This window comes from Odontesthes bonariensis, chromosome 8 (genome assembly GCF_027942865.1).
Source record: "Odontesthes bonariensis isolate fOdoBon6 chromosome 8, fOdoBon6.hap1, whole genome shotgun sequence".
Lineage (NCBI taxonomy): Eukaryota > Metazoa > Chordata > Actinopteri > Atheriniformes > Atherinopsidae > Odontesthes > Odontesthes bonariensis.
Genome location: NC_134513.1, coordinates 19,676,566 through 19,696,830, shown reverse-complemented (window position 1 = coordinate 19,696,830; position 20,265 = coordinate 19,676,566). Strand labels below are relative to the sequence as shown.

Below are 20,265 nucleotides of genomic sequence, written 5' to 3'. Positions count from 1 at the left end.
GTGCAGGAGTGAGCTGGACAGCACCGCATGCATGCTTCTGCAACAAAAGTACAAACACCTTGGCGTGTTTGCTTCCAGTAGTATTTCTAGCCTGTCAGCCAGACACAGGAAGGAATGCAAACAGAGTAACCGACTGGCTCATCTGCTTCATTTACTCACAGTTTACACTGTGCGGGGCACAGGAGCCTCCAGGCCTCTACAAAGGGGATCCAGGAAACCTCATTGTGCTCAGTGCTCTTTAAATAAACATTAACACGTTGATATATACACGAATGACCACAAAAGTGTTCATCCCTGTAGTCTGAGCACTCCTGCCTGAGGCGCTGCTGGCCTGTCGCATGCAACCTGTTCTCTACAGTTCGGCCTTCCTACACAGGAACCCACCGCTGCTGACTGAGATATTCTGACAAAACATGTGGCCCACCCATTTGTCCCTGACAAAACTGCTCAGGTGTTTACACCTGCACATTTCCGCCGATTGGCTGCTCTGCTTGAGTTTATTTTCTCATTTTTTTTTCATCTTTTTTTCAGCTGTTTTTGAACAGTCCTCAATAGCTCCTTGGCTGTGTTCAAAACTGCATACTACATACTACATACTACATACTTCCATACTGCATACTCATCGATCAGACAGTATGCAGAGCGTTTACCCACAATGCATTTCGCTCCTGCCCGAGCCGAAATCAGCCGGCCTGAAGCTGATTTCGCTTAAGCTCTAAACTCTGTAAACTTCAGCAACATTTGAAACATTTTCAGGCGAGAAAGTAGTCGTTTAGATCCCCAACGTGTTGAAAATCTGACAAAATACCGGCTATTTACAATTTTGTTCCGACGAATTCGGCGCTACTAAAGCTAGCCGCAGTGAGCAACGCACTTCCGGTTATTTTGACAAAATAAAATACCCGTTGCCTTTTTTCATAGGGGCTGTGTTTGAAACCGCATACTTCTCCTACTACTCCTACTGACTTTTTTCCCGAATGCATACTAGATTCGCCGAAATGTTGGGTATGCATCATGAGGTTACTACTCATACTCAAACTACCCAAGATGCAACGTAACTTGACGTCGCCGATCGTCATTTCCTGTCAAAACAGCAGTTTCAAGCTAGCTACAACTTGGGTCGGTTCACTTCCTGTTTTCAAAACAAAAGCACCAATTGTATCGTAATGGCTTTCCCTATGATAAAAGGCAACGGGTATTTTATTTTGTGAAAATAACCGGAAGTGCGTTGCTCACTGCGGCTAGCATTAGTAGCGCCGAATTCGTGGGAACAAAATTGTAAATAGCCGGTATTTTGTCAGGTTTTCAACACGTTGGGGATCTAAACAACTACTTTCTCGCCTGAAAATGTTTCAAATGTTGCTAAAGTTTACAGAGTTTAGAGCTTAAGTGAAATCAGCTTCAGGCCGGCTGATTTCAGCTCGGGTAGGAGCGAAATGCATTGTGGGTAAACGCTCTTCATACTGTCTGATCGATGAGTATGTAGTATGGAAGTATGTAGTATGTAGTATGCGGTTTCAAACACAGCCAGGGAAAGCCATTACGATACAATTGGTGCTTTTGTTTTGAAAACAGGAAGTGAACCTACCCTCGTTGTAGCTAGCTTGAAACTGGCGTTTTGACAGGAAATGACGATCAGCGACGTCAAGTTACGTTGCATCTTGGGTAGTTTGAGTATGAGTAGTAACCTCATGATGCATACCCAACATTTCGGCGAATCTAGTATGCATTCAGGAAAAAAGTCGTAGTAGGAGTAGTAGGAGAAGTATGCAGTTTCGAACACAGCCCTTGTATTCATCACTTAATTGAGAGAACCACCAGAAAACATTCTAATTAGCCTGAAACACGTGTCCCAAGTTCAAGGATCAGTAGCGTGGCATACCTATGATACGCATTTCACAACAGCAGCCAAGTTGAATTAAGTGATTTTTTTCCAAAGCGCTGCCATTTACAACGTCATCAGTGCATTTATTTACCACATACACCTGTAGATGATTCAATACATCAGGCTACTTCTGTTAATTTAGCCAAAAAAATAGTGCTTCCATGCCAGAAGTACGTCTACTATTATAGCAGCACATCATTTTACAAGCATATAAAATGAACCATAATGATGACTTCACCTTACAGGAAGTGAAACCTAAAACCTAGAAGTTTCTTAAGGCTTAAATCTGCAACAAAAAATGCAAGTTTTGTCATTTATATGAAACTGTCACTTTGGCATCTGTGAAACTATATCTGCTTCATTTGGGGGCTTCTTCTCCTTCTGATATAACCCGCAAGAATCCACCATGAGTGAAGGCAACCAAGGAGGAGTCTTCACTTCTTCAGTTGCCATGGTTACTATCCCACCGTGGGCGTGTGGGTGTTTGTATCTGCATGATCTCTTGAAGGGCAGAGCCAAAGCACAACACAGAGGGAGGGGGAGGGACCTGTAAGGCTATAGACGGATCTAATTGGTTTATAATGAGTGGCAGCATGAACATGTTTGTACCACAAATGAAAATTTCCCTCTGAGGCCCCACGAGGATCTCGAGTAAATCTGATGAGCCAGATATTGTAAAAAAAAAAAAGCTCCAGCTCTGAGACAACACTGCGACGTGCTACAAATACCACGGCCATAAATCTCTCTTTGTCCGTGATACTTCCAATATGAATGTTACTCGTGTCATCCAAGGACTTTTGCTGCACAACGACGGCTAAGCCTTCGTGTCATCAATCACTTTGGGGGAGAACATTTCCACGTGGTCATCATCTCTGTAGGAAACTAAAAAATCTGCATCTACAAATGTGTTTCGCAGAGGTGTGTGTGGCTTGCTACACAGTGCACATGTATGTGGTACGTCTACAGTTAACAAAGACAGCAACAGGCAAATAACTCATCATCATTTATTACTAAATAATTACACAAACCCATTTAGTTGGCCAGATGTCTCTCCACCCCCCCTTCAACCTATTTCAGTGTGTGTGTGCGTGTGTGTGTTGATGATAATCAGTTCCCTGTGGCGAGCTTCCGTCAGGTGACTCCTGTAGTCTACAAACAGCCCTAAATACAGCTACGCTCACTTTCTCCTGTGAGAGGCAGAGAGAGATGAACTAATTAGCAGCTTCATCATCTCTGCTCTCTCTGGTGTGTGTTCACGCCTGTCTCTGGACATTGGAGCTCTGTAGAGAAGAGACAGCAGTGCCACACTCAGGGAAAAAAAGCAAGCCTAAAAAGTGCTGACATTAACGGAACAACATGTTTTGCTCTCTTACATCTGAACATGGATGACATTTTGGCGCCCGTTTGCCCCTCAGTATGGAATCTCTGAGTCTGAGGAACGCATATATAATCCTGGACTGCTGCTTTAATAATAAGAATGTACTAACATTTCGTTTTTTACTCAGCTTGGGGTTGTTTAAGCTTCGTAAATGAAACAAAGTTGTCCATCTGAACAGACAAAATATGTTGTGGGTTCATACTTTCCAACTGAACCCATGACAGAGTTCTCTAAAGTACCACCACTGCAGACAGCTGGAAGGAAATACCACTCATCAGCGCAAATATCCCTTCCAAGTGTCTCCTATAACAAACCACAAAGTCCTCAAAAGGAAGAAGGAAGGGGTGAGAAGGGCCATTTCAACTATGAACCATCAGCTGTGGCTTTGGGTTGTGTCTGAGACCAACACATGATCATTTTTCTATTTTATTTTATTTTTTACTTCTTATTAAACTTACACTTTGTTGTTTCTGCTTGGGCTCAAACCCACACCGTAGAACCTAAGAGCAGCTGGCAGGTTAATAACACCCCTGAGAATTCACATCATATTCCTCCGTCACATTTGGGCTCCATAAACTCTGGACTTTTTTTAAGTTCTCTGAAGTTTTCAACAGTTAACATTTTGAACGGTTGCAATATTTCACCGATGTTTGTTTTATGCAATGGCAGCGGCTGACATTGTACTGATGGTGCATTCAATGACAAATGGGTAATGTCAACAGAATAAAAAAAAACACCAATTAAAAGTCTAATTCTTCTGGGGTGTTAAATATTTACCACTGTGCTGGTACACTGGAAAAAATCTAAATCTTACCAAGTATATTTTTCTCATTGAGTATCTCATTACACTCGATATAAGACACAACTGCCTAACAAGTACCATTTCAGCCAGATATAGGGACTTGTTTTAATACAATACATCTTGAATATCTTGTTAAGTGAAAAAGTCTTCAAAACCATCTTGTTTTGAGTCATATTTCACATGAAACAAGCTTTTTATTTCATGTGAAGAGGTTTTTAAGCTGATTTCAAGATCACTTTTAACTCAAAAGTCCTAAATATCACATTTTATTTCAAGAAATCTTGACGAGCCGATTTTCACTAGTTCCATTGGCAGATTTTGTGCTTATTTCAAGCAAAAACGTCTTGTATTTGTTGTTTTTTTACTTATTTTGGAGGGGCATTTTTTCCAGTGTAGAGCATTATTAGCTCCCTTATTTCTAAGGGTGGGGCTTAAAATCTATTTCCGAGATGCATCACAATGCGAACATGGACAATTCTGAAACGAATTACAACTGTCAAAACTGAATCGAATAGTGAAATATCTGAAGATTCCCGTATGGGACCCAAAACTAAATGCCAGGGTTGTGTTTTTTTCTGAGTGAATGAGTTGGTAGTGACGTCAGACACCCGAGTAAAGGTTCTCAGCCACAGAAAAAAAGGGATTTTTGCATTAAATGTCCTCATCCATGGACGACATTTTAAACAACATGCAGTTGCTCCTAAATCCACTAGAAGCTGCTTATCTTTGAATGGAACTATAGCTTTTCCTTCTTCCATGACATGTTCTGTAACCCGACTGAGTGTGGAGCAAACAGACGTTGTATGTCAAGTCTCTCATTGCTATGTCTGATTTCATAAGTCCCAAATCACCTCTGGTACAGTGTCGATGTAATCAGCCTGAACCCTGCACAAAGTTACTGAAGCAATAGATAATGTGGTTATGGTGTGTTCCTCTACCAGTGCTCTAACATTGTCACTGTGTTCATGTCAATGTGATCTCAACAACATAGAAACATGATCTACATTTAAAAGACATGACACAAAAACTCATTAAAGCAATACAATGTAACCTCTCAAAAAGTCCATTATGGAGCTCCCCCTACAGGCTTGGAGGTAATGTACGGTTACTCTGTCGTAAATACAACACCCTTTCGCTTTCACGTTTCACGTTTGTTGACGAACCGGCGAGGAGTCAGAAGGTGCAAGCTATGTCGACCGCGAGGTAAGAGTAATCAAATGTACCTGGGAGCGTGAGAGGGGTCTATTTGTTTTTGCGGTAGGTGTGCCAGAAAGCAAGTCGAAGTACTTCCGCTCAGCTCCCGGGCCGCTCCAGCAAAGTTACATAGCGCAGTTATTCCAACTCAGACCCCCGAAGGGCATAGGAGACAGGCCAATCGTAATATTAAAACTCATTCTAGCCGCACAATTTTTTTCAAGCTGTTATTTTAAGGTAGAAATGTTACATAGTATTGCTTTAATCCATCCATTTTCTATACCTGCTTAATCCAATTCAGGGTCGGGGCCTGTCCCAGCTGCCATCGAGCAAGAGGCGGGATACACCCTGGACACATCACTGCAGTGATGCCCCAGCCTCACAAATGCAACACAAAGACAACTTAAGCAACTAACACTAATCATAATGGAACAAGACTAACAAGTCAATTTCTCTGCTACTGCAAATTTGGAACTTCCCTGGACGCCGCCCTGGATGATGTTATGTAATCAGTGTTCTCCATCAGACCCGATCATGTCATGAACATGGGGTTTGGTGCCATGTTTTTAGTTTTGTGTTTTATCATGTTTTAGTTTCTCATGCCTTCAGTTTTCTTGCTCATGTTTTGGTTAAGTTTTGCCATTGCTTTTCCCTCACTTCCCATGTCAGGTTTAGTTTCACTCACGTCACCTGCACTCTTTCTCATCAGCACTCATTCACTCATCAGTCTCCACAGTACTTAGGTTCCCTGTTTTCTCTGTCATGATGAGATCCTTGCGCCTTGCACATTCACTCTTCATGCCACGCCACGCCACGCTAAGCTATGCTAAGCTAAGTCCTTTTTTCTTTTTGTCCAAGTCATGATCATGTTTTGTTTTCAGTTTCGTTCTTGTCATCCGGCTCAGCCGCGCCTTATGTTAACCTTGTTCTGTTTTTGATTAATAAATCGAGTCTTGTTTTTGAAGTCCGCATCCGTGTCCTTACGCCTCGCAAACCATCGCATCTACGAAACATAACAGATCAATACGATGCATTAAATGTTAATCAGCAAGTAAATATTAATCAGACATTTTTCTCCACGTGAAGCTAATTTATTAGTTTTATTCAGCGTATTTTTATGGGATGTTTTTAATGTAGTTTTTCCCATAATAAAAAATGCTCGGTGTAGTTACTGAATGAGTGAAATGTGAAATATTGCGCACATTCTAATACATGTCAGTACAATTGAAATGATGTTTACCCCCCTCGAAATTAGTTTTGTGGTTGTTATAAAAAAAAATTAAAAAAAGCATACCCAACGTGTAACAAAGTAACATTTGTTACAAAAAAGGGGAAGATGGGTGACAACACGTTGAAGTGTCTTTGAGGATGACATTGAACCCCACATTGCCTCCGATGCATTCATCAGTGTGTGAATGTGTGTGATAGAGAAATAGAGAAAAAAAGCACTATGTAACATGTAAGACTGTGTAGACTAAGACCTGATGTATGTGTGTGTGTGTGTGTGTGTGTGTGTGTGTGTGTGTGTGTGTGTGTGTGAATATAAAAGGCCTTTAAGAGGAAAGCTAGACTTGAAAAGACTCGACTCTATTTACCATTCATTTGGCAACATTCCCTAGTATGAAAATAAGACTGAGCCATCTTTGTGGTTTGGCAGTTAAAAGTGGGCTTAAAAGTTTTAGCAAAAATATTTGAGTTGTGTGCGTGTCTCCGCGAACACTGAGCTGCCTGTCTTCCAGCTACAAGCAGAACATGTTCAGGGTCAAGCCGGAAATTCTCAGTTCTGACACCAATAATTCAACGATTAGTCGTACCACACATGAGGTAAATCAGGTGCAACTACAACAGGAATCAGGCCAAAAATTCCTGTCATCGAGTAAATGATGAGATCTCTGATGTATCATCAAACAATTTAAAAAAAGAAGCCTTGATCACTGAACAACACCACTGACACAGAGGAACGCTTCAGTTCCTGCTTAGACGTCACCATCTCACCTGACCTTATACGAAAAACAACCACAGGGACTGAAGGGCAGTTAAGAAGTGACTTCTAACACCCCTCAAACACACACACACACACACACACACACACAGATAGGGAATGATTGATCTTGTTGCGCCACCAACAGAACAAAAGATGCTAAAATCCAACTTGGGCAAGCTTTCACCTGGCTCTCTCTCACACACACACACACACACACACGTTGTTTCCCATAAGCTGGTGTTCCCATTGAAAACAGATTAAGCATGCCTTTGTCTTTGTTCTCGTCCTTGTGTCTTCTCCAAAGCGAGTCACGACTCACAGCAGCCAGTCAGGAGAGAGGAGGACGGAGTTTCCTGGCTGCATCTGTCTGTGCCGTCTCGGGTTATGATTTCAGTGCAAGTGAGAGGACGTGGCAGACAAAACTGGCACATTAGTATAACCTACCACCAGTTGTGGTTTTAATTGTAGTTATATAAGCAAAATGTTGTCTGGGAGAAGGGTACTTGTATTAAATTTGGGAAAGAGTACTCAAGCCAAACAAATATAGTGTCTATTCTATGATTATAATTATTTCTTACATTGAAAATCGGTATCGGAAAAACCGGTTTTGGCAGGTCAGACCTCCTTAAAAACCGGAAATCGGTATCGGCCAAGAATTTTGCAATCGGTGCATCTCTAGTAGAAAGACTGTAAAACGCGGCCGTTGTGGCACATGTGAACACACCACTGGTTTTGGTATCTGTATCTAAACTCAGAGAAAATGCTTCTTTGTTATCTTGAAAGTGAATTAATGTTGGCCAGAAGACATCTGTTTTCACAAAGGCAGAAATAACTGACTGTAAAGACCAGAATGCAGTGCAGCACTTTTTCTTATCACTGTTGAAATAATCTAAAAAAAAATGACATATTTTGCTTTCTCTGGTGCGTTCCATGATTATGATGGGAGATCTTTAGACTGATTGCTAACAAAGAGTTCAAAAGACGTGAAGCTCAACATTATAGATGGAAGGGAAGAAAAAAAAGTAGTCTATCATATCGACAGCATTCTCCTCCTAAAGGCTTATTTAAAGTTCAGTATTGTGCAGTATCCTGTGCATTTAGAAAGCAACTCACAGCCTGATACACAGTGACTTTGGGCAGAAACACCAGAAAATAGATGTCTAGCAGAAATCTTTGCCTCTGGACTTTTCACAGGACTGAAGTGTGTGTTGTTTCCAAGTAAAGAGACACCAAAATGATTACAATGCGGGCTATGCAGGGCTTTTTCTCTGTCACACACCAATGGATGCGTCGCGAGCAATGTGGCTTCAGTGGGAAACCAAGGAACGACCCACCAACCTCCGACTAGCAGACGGCATCTCTTCCTCCTGAGCCACCAAAATATTGATGGCTGATTAATTTGACTTCCAATGCAAAGTTTGTGGGCCCAAAATTCAAAGACGTTTTTCTGCAAACTTCACCGTGTCCTTCAGTGCGTTATAAGAGTCCGCACGACTCACGCACATCAAAGACTGTAAATAAAAGAGGACTTCTGGGGAAAATTTAGTGATGACCTTTTCAATCAGTCTGTGGAAAAAAACACACAGAAAACTCCTCTACACTTTTAGAGAAATTTCACTAAAGAAATCAACAATCTTACCATCCCATGCTATAAAACAACGAACATACAAAATATCAAAAGATCTTATTAGAAGCAACTGTCTTACCTGGTGTGGAAGTGAGACAGAGCCGTTGAGTAGATGAGATGGTCATGAAAAGAAATCACAAAAGGAGAATCTGTTAGCTCGTGTTTAGCAGTAATTTTTAACAGAACAGTGTCAGACACTAAACAGGTATAGAATACAATACAGTGGGATGTCTGGTGCTCTGATGTAGGCCACCAGATCCAAACATTAGCATTCGAACTTCCTCACAAGGCCAACATATAAATACCTCTGACTATGAGATGTTGAGGAGATAAATATGCGTGAAAAGAACATATTTGTGCTGATTCAGTAAAAGCAGGGTTCATTAATACTGCATCAGAGTGATCATGTCAAGACATAGGCTGTGTTCCAAACCGCATACTTCTCCTCCTAACTTTTTGAGTTAGTATGCGAGAAGTTCCCGGATGCATACTAGATTCGCCGAAATGTTGGGTATGCATCATGAGGTTACTACTCAAACTATCCATGATGCAACGTAATGCGACGTCGCCGATCGTCATTTCCTGTCAAAACGGCAGTTTCAAGCTAGCTACAACGAGGGTAGGTTCACTTCGTGTTTTTAAAAAAAAAATCACCAATTGTATCGTAATGGCTTTCCCTATGATAAAAGGCAACAAGTATTTTGTTTGTGAAAATAACCGGAAGTGCGTTACTCACTGCGGCTAGCTTTAGTAGCGCCGAATTTGTCGGAACAAAATTGTAAATAGCCGGTATTTTGTCAGGTTTTCAACACGTTGGGGATCTAAACGACTACTTTCTCGCCTGAAAAGGTTTCAAATGTTGCTAAAGTTTACAGAGTTTAGAGCTCAAGTGAAATCGGCTTCAGGCCGGCTGATTTCGGCTCGGGCAGGAGTGAAATGCATTGTGGGTAAACGCTCTGCATACTGTCTGATGGATGAGTATGCAGTATGCAGTATGGAAGTATGCCATATGTAGTATGTAGTAAGCGGTTTCGAACACAGCCATACACTCATAAATATAAGCAGCAGTTAAAGTTCACCAATCAAACAATAAAACCAAAAATCACAGTGAAACTAGTATGTATCTATTTCTTTGTTGGCAGTTTCTTTCTGAAGAAAAAAACATACTTGGAGGAAAAAACACAACTAAATCTGAGATTTGTCAGGAAGTCGTGATTCTTTACAAAGAAGGCCTTTGCAAAAGCAAAGCAAAAAAACATGTCCCTTGAATGCAGCATCACCCAGCCAAGTGGAGCTGTATAAAGCAGAGAGTTTATGCATAAACCTGTGTGGAAGTGGAAACACAGGAATGGCATTACAGATAGGGCTGAGTAATTTTGCGATATATATCGATATTTCATTTCCCGATAAAGTATTGAGTTTTTATTTCATTTGTTTAATTTAATTAAATTTTTTAAAGCAAATTTTATTGAAAAGTCTGACGTTACAATTAGTGAAAACCAAGAACATTAAGGTAATACAATACAATGCCAGGGGGTCACATTATACAAAACAGTGATGAATTAGTTCATAAAAATGTTATATAAAGTGCACAGCTCTCACGTTTGTGACGTGTTCGTTTGTTTCTGTTTGTCTGGCTGTGTTGTCCTTCCGGTTCAAAAGGTTGGACCACCAGTCCAATCAGCGACGATTCATATCAAATCACACGGTCAGTTTTTTTTCCCCAGAAAATTATGTAAGTGCATCGAATCGTATCAAATTGAATCGAATCGAATTGAATCGTTGGCTGAATATCGTGTGTCGTATCGTGAGATTAGTGTATCGCTACAGCCCTAATTACAGATGACTGTAGTTATGGAAGGTGAGGACCTACATGCAGCTCACAGGAGGAAGCAGGAGGATGATCCTACTCTTGCAACCAAAAGTGCAGCCGTGGCAGGAAGTCAATAAATCAGAAAATTCAGACAGCAAAAGAGATCAAGAACTCTAGCGATAACATAGTGCGGACAGATATTGACGAGGGTATTCAACTAATGAAAAACAGGAGCCATTAACACAGGACTAAAGGAAAGGGGGAAAGAAGGGGAAAGAAACAAAAATAAAGGAGCAGACTCCTTCAAAATAAAACAGGAAGTGACAAAAACTTTGAATGTAGAAGAAAGAAACAGGGTTAAACCTAAGTGACCACTAAACAGGAGATTAAAAAAACAAGCAATGATGACCATAAAACCCAGCAGAACCTAAGTAAACCTGAATGTAAAACAGACAGACTAAATAGAACAAATTGTGGCACTTCAGCATTTATTTTCTGTGTCTGTGTACAAATGAGACACTGTCCAATTTTTCAACGAATGGCAAGTGAATCAGTTTTAGCCAAGAACAGCAACTTTGCTGATTTAGATGCAATGTGTTTGGCCGTTTTTCTGCTCCCTCCCATCTGTAAAATTTATCTCACGGGACTTCTGGGCTTCACAATGCTGAAAGTGTTCAAGCGTGGATTAGTCCAGCCATGAAAAATAAGACATTTTGGAAAAAATCGACTTATTACCATTCTTGTCTTAGATGAGAAATCCCCCCATCCAGAACAATATGTCAGATTAATAACATGTCTAAGCCAGCTGACACCACCTGTTTCCACTCTGTGTGCTAAGCTACAACATGTAGCTATAAATTCATCATTATACCATGAAACTAGTATAATCTATTGCTCCATAACAAGCAAATATCTACATTTCCAAAAACATTTAACCACTCATATTGTATGCATTCCCAACTGTTTCCTTGTTTTGGCTTCGTTAAAGTGTGCTGCTGCTGCTGCTTCTCTGATAAAGGGACTCGTTCCGCAAACCGGCTGTAATTGGTTTTTATTTCTACCTCCTGACATTTTCTGTAGCTGCACTGATGCACAAATACACTTGTAGGACTGCAGCTAATGGGGATGGTTCCAGCCACATGACAAACACATGTAGAACAAAGGTCTTCAGTGCTCTCACCGAGTCTCAGAGGACTGCGTCAGCCCCTGGCTCAGTGCACACTTCAGAGAGGAGGTCCAATTGGGCCAAGATTGTCTTCTTACACAGTCAAATTTAGTCTTATACAGTCAAAACACACACACATACACACACACTACAATAAAGCAATAGCTCCTGCACATACCAAGTCTCCCAAACTAATTGTGCAGTATGCTGCCCATGCACACGGCAACTGATTCGATTAAGGCAGAGAGAAGAGTAGAGCATATGCTTCAGGGCGAAAGTACAGCTAGGAAGGGAGTTATTCATAGGCTCTCCATGGATGATGCCTCCCTCTCTATAACACTTGACAAAGTAAAACTACTTCTTTCATCAACTAATCTCTTGAAACATATTTCCTGTCACATTACCTTTTTCAAAATGTACTCCTTGTCCCTTTGAGTACATTCTCAGACTCCTCGTATACTCCTCTCATCTTCTATGTTCTATTTCTTCAAAACTTTCCCTCCTCTTTAGTCGTCCAAAGATATGCCCCATTTAATCTCCCGTCCTCCAAAAAAGTGACCCTCCTCTTCTTTTCTCTCAGCCTGTTCTTTTTTTTTTTTTTTTTTTTACTAATAGAGCTCATAGATTACTTTCAAGGGGGATAAACTCAATAGCATGAATCTAAGCTCTCAAATGTCCGTTTGTTATTTAATGCGTGCAAATGAAGTAATTCATCTTTTAAGAAGCTCCCTTTGCAGCAGAGTCAGCAGGAAGTGGCGCTGTGGATGTAATGACTCTGACACCAGCGAGCCACGTTCACATCCACGGACCCTCGCTGAGGTTTAGGCAACGAGAACAAGTGTGTGACCCCGGTGGTTCTGATTCATATAAACACTTTGTGTTTCAGTTCACTGCACTTTAGATTTGTCTTTGAACATCTTTGAAGGTGGATGCAAGACTCATACCAAAGTATCCCATCAGTCACATCTGCTGGCCAACCTTAACTGGGAGCACTAGAAAAAACAGAAATCAGCGCAAACATGGTCTTCTTCCTCTGCTTTGCTCTTCTTCTCATCCTTACAACACCCATTCAAGCTCTTTCTGGAGAAAAGCAGCAACTTTCCATTTGTTTGTGAGGGCATACATATTTGTGTTTCACAACTACTGTGATATATTTGGCAAATATTAGAATATAATTGCAGTAATCTATCTATCTATCTATCTATCTATCTATCTATCAAGGAGGCATCGTCTCCCCTGTATATGTTCAATTTTTATCTGAATGACCTTTCTAAGCAGTTAAATCTGTGTAAAACTGGCTGTATGGTTGGAGACACAGTTGTAAACCACTTGATGTATGCTGATGACTTAGTGGTTTTTAGTCCAAGTTCAGCTGGTCTTCAAAAGTTGCTTAAAGGGATAGTTCGCCTCTTTTGACACGAAGCTGTATGACATCCCATATTAGCAATATCATTTATGAACATTGACTTACCCCCCGCTGTGTCCTGTGAGCCGAGTTCCAGCCTCGTTTTGGCGTTGACGAAGGTAGTCCGGCTAGTTGGCTGGGGTCCCGAAAATAAAGCGTCTTGCTTCTCAAAACAATATGCGTTCAAAAGAGTAATACATTTGCATCACAAAATTGTTAGCCAGGAAAGTCAGACCTCACATCGCTTGGCGCTATTTTTGCCTCCCTTCATATCAATGCGTTCAGCCACCTAGCGATAGCCGCACCTGTTACGGTGTTTACTGCTCGGAAGCAGGGGACTGCTCGGTCTGCACTTCGGTCTGCACAGTTTACACAGCCCGTAGTGATACAAAGGGAGAGAGAAATAGCGCCAAGCGATGTGAGGTCTGACTTTTTCTGGATGAACGATTTTGTGATGCAAATGTGTTACTCTTTTGAACGCATATTGTTTTGAGAAGCAAAACGCTTTATTTTCCCGACCCCAGCCAACTAGCCGGACTACCTTCGTCAACGCCAAAACGAGGCTGGAACTCGGCTCACAGGACGCAGCAGGGGGTAAGTCAATGTTCATAAATGATATTGCTAATATGGGATGTCATACAGCTTCATGTCAAAAGAGGCGAACTATCCCTTTAATGTGTGTTCGGTATATGGTGAACTTCATGATGTTAAATTCAACCCATCAAAAAGTGTCATTCTGTCGCACTAAAGAAGACAAATATAGGGTTTCCCCTCATTTTAAGCTGTCTGGGATCTTATTGAACATCTCAAATGAAGTAAAATATCTCGGCCATGTGCTGACAGACCGACTATCAGATGATGAGAACATTTACCGTCAGGTTGGAATGTTATATGCTCAATCTAATGTTCTAGTTCGGAAATTTGGATATTGCTCTGATGAAGTTAAACTGAACTTGTTTAGATCATATTGTACCTCACTGTATACGGCACACTTATGGTGCAATTATAATAAAGCCAGCCTTCTGAGATTGAAGGTGGCTTATAATGATGCATTAAGACTTTTGTTAAAGAAGCCCAGATGGAGCAGTGCCAGTGAACTGGCACTTTTTATTTTTTTAATAAAAAATATATCTATCTATCTACTTTAGACTGAGTTAACATATTTGAATTTGCCTGTCACGATTTAAGAACACAACGATGAGCGCAGATCTTCTTCTGTTCGGTACATGTCACAAAAAGAATCAGCGGCAGGTTAATGAGCACATCTATTTTGTGCCAGTGAGACAGAACCAATGTGTGAAACGGGGCTACTGACAATCACCGCAAGTCATCACCTTCCCCAGTTCACATATTACCAGGTTTCCTTCACTCAGGGACAGGTGGTTGTCATGGTTTTCATCTCTGTCAAGGCTTGCTCTCGCTCGTCGTTATATTCTAGATTTATGTTTTTTGGACAGCCCGCCACAGCGGCACTTTTGCTTTGGAAAAAAAGGTTTATTATTTTCCTCAACAGCCTGTCTTCTTTCTGTGAGCCTGCATTTAGGTCCTCGACTAATACACATTGTGACAGTTTAATTTCCTTCAGTAGATATGGACTTTTCATCACTGAAAACTCATTTTGCTTCAAATTGACTCAAATAATCAAATGTCACCGGTGTTCCCAATCAATTATCTCTCACCTGTTTGATTAATCACTTAACCTGAGCTTCTCAGTGTAACTGGTAAACTAAAGTTTGGGTGCTTGGGGGAAAATAGTAATTAACTCTGTGTTGTGGTTTTAACCTACGGCAAAAAAAGGGACATCAATTTGTCAAATTCAAATAGGATGAAGGTGTCACTCTGCACATGGCTTTATTGCACACCCCAAATATCCCAAGTAGAGTTTGTAAGTACAGAAAACCCGACTATAAAGTTGCATGCCTTTGAGTTACGATGGATTTCTTATGCTTTCCAGACTCTATAAACTCTGTTCTCGAATATTCTTCACTCTCACTTCCCCATTTTTTGAAGCATCTTCACCAATCAGACTCTTTTCTGCTCCTTCAAAGCAGCTCCTCTCACCACCTTTGTGCTCTCCCGTTCTATATTCCTACTATGCCTCTGCCCACTCAGAGATTTACCATCTTACATAAGGTCATCGGTCCAGGTGTTTCATTCATACAGTGTAAACAATGTTTAGATTTTCTCTCTGCTTCTCATACTTCCAATGTTTAGCTGCCTACTTGCAGAATTGCCATCTTATGTAAACTCATCAGCGCTGGGGATCCTGCTCACAATATTTAGACACCCACGCTAAAGTCCAGCCTGAAAAGAAGATGTAGTAATAGCAATCTCACACAAAGGAACAGGGAGGAGGAGGATACATGTAAAGGGACAGATTACAATGGAGAGGCAGGGGATTCACTGTGAGATGACAGAGGGAGATAGACAGAGAGGCCGCGGACACTAAGCTGACAGAAAAGAACATTATCTGGCTGTTCTACAGGCACATTTCCGCGGCTGAGCCCAGAAGCTCTTCTTCTCACTCCAACTCCCTCTCCTCTCTTTCTATTATTCCTCCTCTCTGGTAACAGATTCTCTGCTTTTATTCTGCTTTTTTTTTTTTTACTCCTTGTTCTCTTGCCCTTCAGATGTAAGATGTCTCTATATTTCAGAACTGTGATTTTACCCACATACGTTTAGAGGTATTTCCACATATTGGATGATGAAAACCTGCAAACTTTGAACAGTTTTGGTTCTTTAAGCATCAAAAAAAAAAAATATTTCCCCATTTTGGGATTAATGGAAAAAACATTCGATTCAACTAATTTTGGTGTATTGAACGCCTTCCCTCAGTAATAACTATTGCTCATTGTCATTCCTTCAACACTGTGTTTGGGACAAAAGGGCTGATTTTATCCTTTCAGGCCAAAATCAATGCTGAAAACACTCGATAATAGATTTCATATTGTAAAGAAGTCACAATTAGTGTCCCAGTATGGTTAAATATGACTGTTGGTATACCAACATTTCACTTATATTGCCACATTTTACTGAACTGACCCTCCTCCTAGATGACGGTTAAATCAGCACTGACTTGTTGTCACTTGTGGCTAAAAATCAGATGTCTCTTCATCATCAATCATGAAAATCATTCATTTTGGTTTCAGTGTCAGACATCGAGACAAATGAGACATTCATCACTACTTCATGGCTTGTATAACATCAGATCACAATAGAGAGAACTCATTGTTGCCTGTACAGATGCGCTGAAGACACAAATGTGTCAAATGAACCGGGTCACTCTGATAATTTACAGATATCGAAAAGGAGGAGACAAATGTCAATATTTGTCTTTCGAGTCTCAGAGAGGAAAGGTCAGAATCAGCAGATACACTGAGAGTATCTGTGTTTGGAGGTTATACTGATTACCATCACAATGCTGAAACTAAATGTCATAGGCTGTGTTCGAAACCGCATACTACATATTATATACTTGCAAACTGCATACTTCCATTCTGCATACGGCATACTCATCGATCAGTCAGTATGCAGAGCGTTTACCCACAATGCATCTCGCTCCTGCCCGAGCCGAAATCAGCCGGCCTGAAGCTGATTTCGCTTAAGCTCTAAACTCTGTAAACTTTAGCAACATTTGAAAAATTTTCAGGCGAGAAAGTAGTCGTTTAGATCCCCAACGTGTTGAAAACCTGCCAAAATACCGGCTATTTACAATTTTGTTCCCACGAATTCGGCGCTACTAAAACTAGCCGCAGTGAGCAACGCACTTCCAGTTATTTTCACAAACTAAAATACCCGTTGCCTTTTATCATAGGGAAAGCCATTACGATACAATTGGTGCTTTTGTTTTGAAAACAGGAAGTGAACCTACCCTCGTTGTAGCTAGCTTAAAACTGCCGTTCTGACAGGAAATGACGATCGGCGATGTCACGTTACGTTGCATCCTGGGTAGTTTGGGTATGAGTAGTAACCTCATGATGCATACCCAACATTTCGGCGAATCTAGTATGCATCTGGGAACTTCTCGCATACTAAAACTCACATGCTAACTCAAAAGGTTTGTATGAGTAGTATGAGTAGTAGGAGAAGTATGCGGTTTCGAACACAGCCATAGATGTCACTTTACAGTCGTCAGCACTGGCTGCCAACCAAATTTCTCCCGGTGGTAATTTTATGTACAGTCACGTATTTTTCATGAATCTTGAACACACCCTTTCCAGTGCAAAACACCTTCTCTCAAACCCCATCCCACACACACACACACACACACACACACACAAACACACACACACACAAACCCTACACTTAGTCAAGATTAACAGGACTACAGCAGTGGATTTCTACAGTTTGTTATACAAAGTCTAACAGTCACTGAATATGCCGGGCGTGTGTGCGTGCGTTTGTGTCCGTGTATTTCCGTGTGTCTCCGTAAATTGAATTCAAACAACAGACCCCAACCATTGCATTCAGGATTCCTTCCAAGCGTGGGCTGAACCAAGGACCGTCTTTACAAAAACATAGCACTTTCATCCTGTCTCTGCTGGATCTGCTGGATCTGTTACTACGGTTTGTCCCCCCTGCACACATTTAACAGCAACAATGCATGCTTCTTAGTCCTGTAAGTACACACATGGGGGCGCAGAGTTGTGCACCATCGAATATTAGAACACTCGGAACCAGCACACAGCACATTTCATCGACCACAGCTCTGTCTCTCCAGATGGAATTCAAAGCTATTGGCATGTTTGATGCTCATTACCAGCCACTATTTGGTTACACTGAATCAGGGAATGTCATGTATAGAGTTGAATCCAGTTTGTTTGGATTGGAGCCTTTCCACCCCATAAGTCATGAGGAGGATCTCTGTGGTCTGTTAGAGCAGCACCAACAGAGCAGAGGCGTTTGCTCCTTATATGAATGCAGTGTTTATTCAGCCTAATAATGCTAATAAGTACACTTTTCCAGCTGTTTGGAGCTCTCAATCACAGACAGAGCAGATATATTACAGCTGCCCTGGAACCAACTTGTTCAAAGTTTGCCTTGTCGTGATGTCCTGTGAGGAACAGAAATGCCCCACTTTCATTTTCATGGACAATATTTCTCTGACACAGCTGCTTTATTACACAGAGGAGGAAAGGATAACAAGGGACAAAGGTCCCCGATGATGCAGCTGCATGCCATTAGAAACACCCCGAAATGTTCATTTACTTTGCCTTAAAGAGGCTATATCATGGAAAAGAACAAGAGCATATCTTAATGTGCTCGTTTGAGGTCACACCCAATCGAGAAAATGAGTTGTGTCGCTTTGGGTCAGTACATGTGAAGATGTGTCGCTCAGTGAACTGTACAGAGTTTGCGGGGGAAAAGAAGGTCACCACTCCCAGCTCAGAGAAATGTTTTCCAGCCTCCACATCTTTTTTATCTCCTCCCAACTTCAAGTTCATATCATGCTGCATTTGCTGAACCTTGGAATTGGGAGGTTCAAACCTTTGCTTTTGCCTTTTGTTTTGCTATTTACAACAAACTCAACAAAATTAAGCAAGTATCTAAGACGTGTTATATCCAGAATAATAAATCCAACCGCTAATTGTCTTTTATTTGTATGTTTATTTATTTTCCCGGTCCAAGTCTGATTTGCAATTTGTAATTGAAATCACACTTTACACAAAAGTAGGCCACATTACCAATAGCTCTTAATGTTATCCTCTAAAAATGTAAACAGGACACAGGGGGGAGGTTCAGGTGGAATTACTATATAAGTTTTGAAGTTAGCATAATGCTACCTTCCAGCCCCTACAACAAATCAGCCTTCCTGTCTGCAGTGGGGTATTTCAACAACCTAGTCAGTTCCACACAAGATTCAGGACAAGATTGTTCTTAAGAAAGAGTCGAGTGTGCTACCAGCTGTCTGCGGCAGAGAAGTACAGTTAAGAGTTCAAGATATTATGTTGGCACATAGTCATTAGCTGTAGTTGTGGCTAATTTAATGCATTAAAGTGACGTACCAAGCAGCTTATATGACAAATGAGAGACAATTGTGTAAAATAATACAGGGTGGTGTGGTGGTTAGCACTGTTGCCTCACAGCAGGAAGGTTCCTGGTACAAATCCCAACTGGGGTCTTTCAGTGTGCAGTTTGCATGTTCCTCTCACTGCCCCAAACCCATGCATATCAGGTTAATTGGTGACTCTAAATTAACCCTAGAAGTAGATGGTTGTTTGTCTCTATGTGGCCCCGTGATGGGATAAGCTCACGCTTACAATAGTAAACAGAAATCATAAGAAAGAAACACAGAACTAATCATAGGAAGGGACAAATGTTATTTTTTCCATTTCATAATATAATTTATTCTAATACAGTTATATACCAATCAAATCAAATTCATTAAATTCCAATTTTTTTCTAATTCATACAAAGCTAATTACAAGCATATTGCCCAGCTAAGGAAACCAAGAGAGTGCATCGCAACTTCTCTTCAATTCAACCCAGGAAGGCAAAATGACCGTGGTTAACCACCAAAGTTTTCTGATCGTGACTTCAAATTGTTCAGTGCGTGGGTGTGAGGCGTGGAAGGACACGAATGCGGACTTCAAAAACAAGACTTGATTTATTTTCAAAAAGAGAACAAGGTTAAACGTGGCTGAGCCGGAAGACAAAAACTAAACTATGAAAACAAAACATGGCCAAGACTAAACAAAACAAAGAACATGGCTTGGCAATTCATGAAAACACTTAACTTGGTTTAGTTTGGTTTGGTTTGGCATCAAGGATGAATGGTGAAGGTGCAAGGATCTCACAATGACTGTGAGAAAACAGGGAGCCTAAATACTGTGGGGACTGATGAGTGAATGAGTGTAGCTGGATAGAACTTACAGGTGAAGTGAATGAACTACTGACCTGAACATGGGGACTGAGGAAAGAGAAACTGTGGGGAAAACAATGGCAAAACTAAATACAAGACCAGAACTAAGAAAACTAAGGCATGAAATAAACTAAAACATGCTAAAACACA

The 20,265-nt window shown here is 41.0% G+C and overlaps 1 protein-coding gene across 16 annotated transcripts in view; it reads right to left on the bottom strand.

The window, feature by feature from the left end:
• Window positions 1-20,265, bottom strand: part of LOC142385463 (pleckstrin homology domain-containing family A member 5-like) — a 230,400-nt gene that overhangs the window by 172,649 nt on the left and 37,486 nt on the right. The window contains exon 4 of one of the 16 annotated variants that reach the window (XM_075472035.1): window positions 8,880-8,949. The exons of the other annotated variants lie outside the window; for them this stretch is intronic. Coding sequence (XP_075328150.1) covers window positions 8,946-8,949 — 4 coding nt within the window. The 3' untranslated portion in view covers window positions 8,880-8,945. Of the gene's footprint in view, window positions 1-8,879; window positions 8,950-20,265 lie in introns of those variants that run through there. 16 annotated transcript variants of the gene reach the window in all.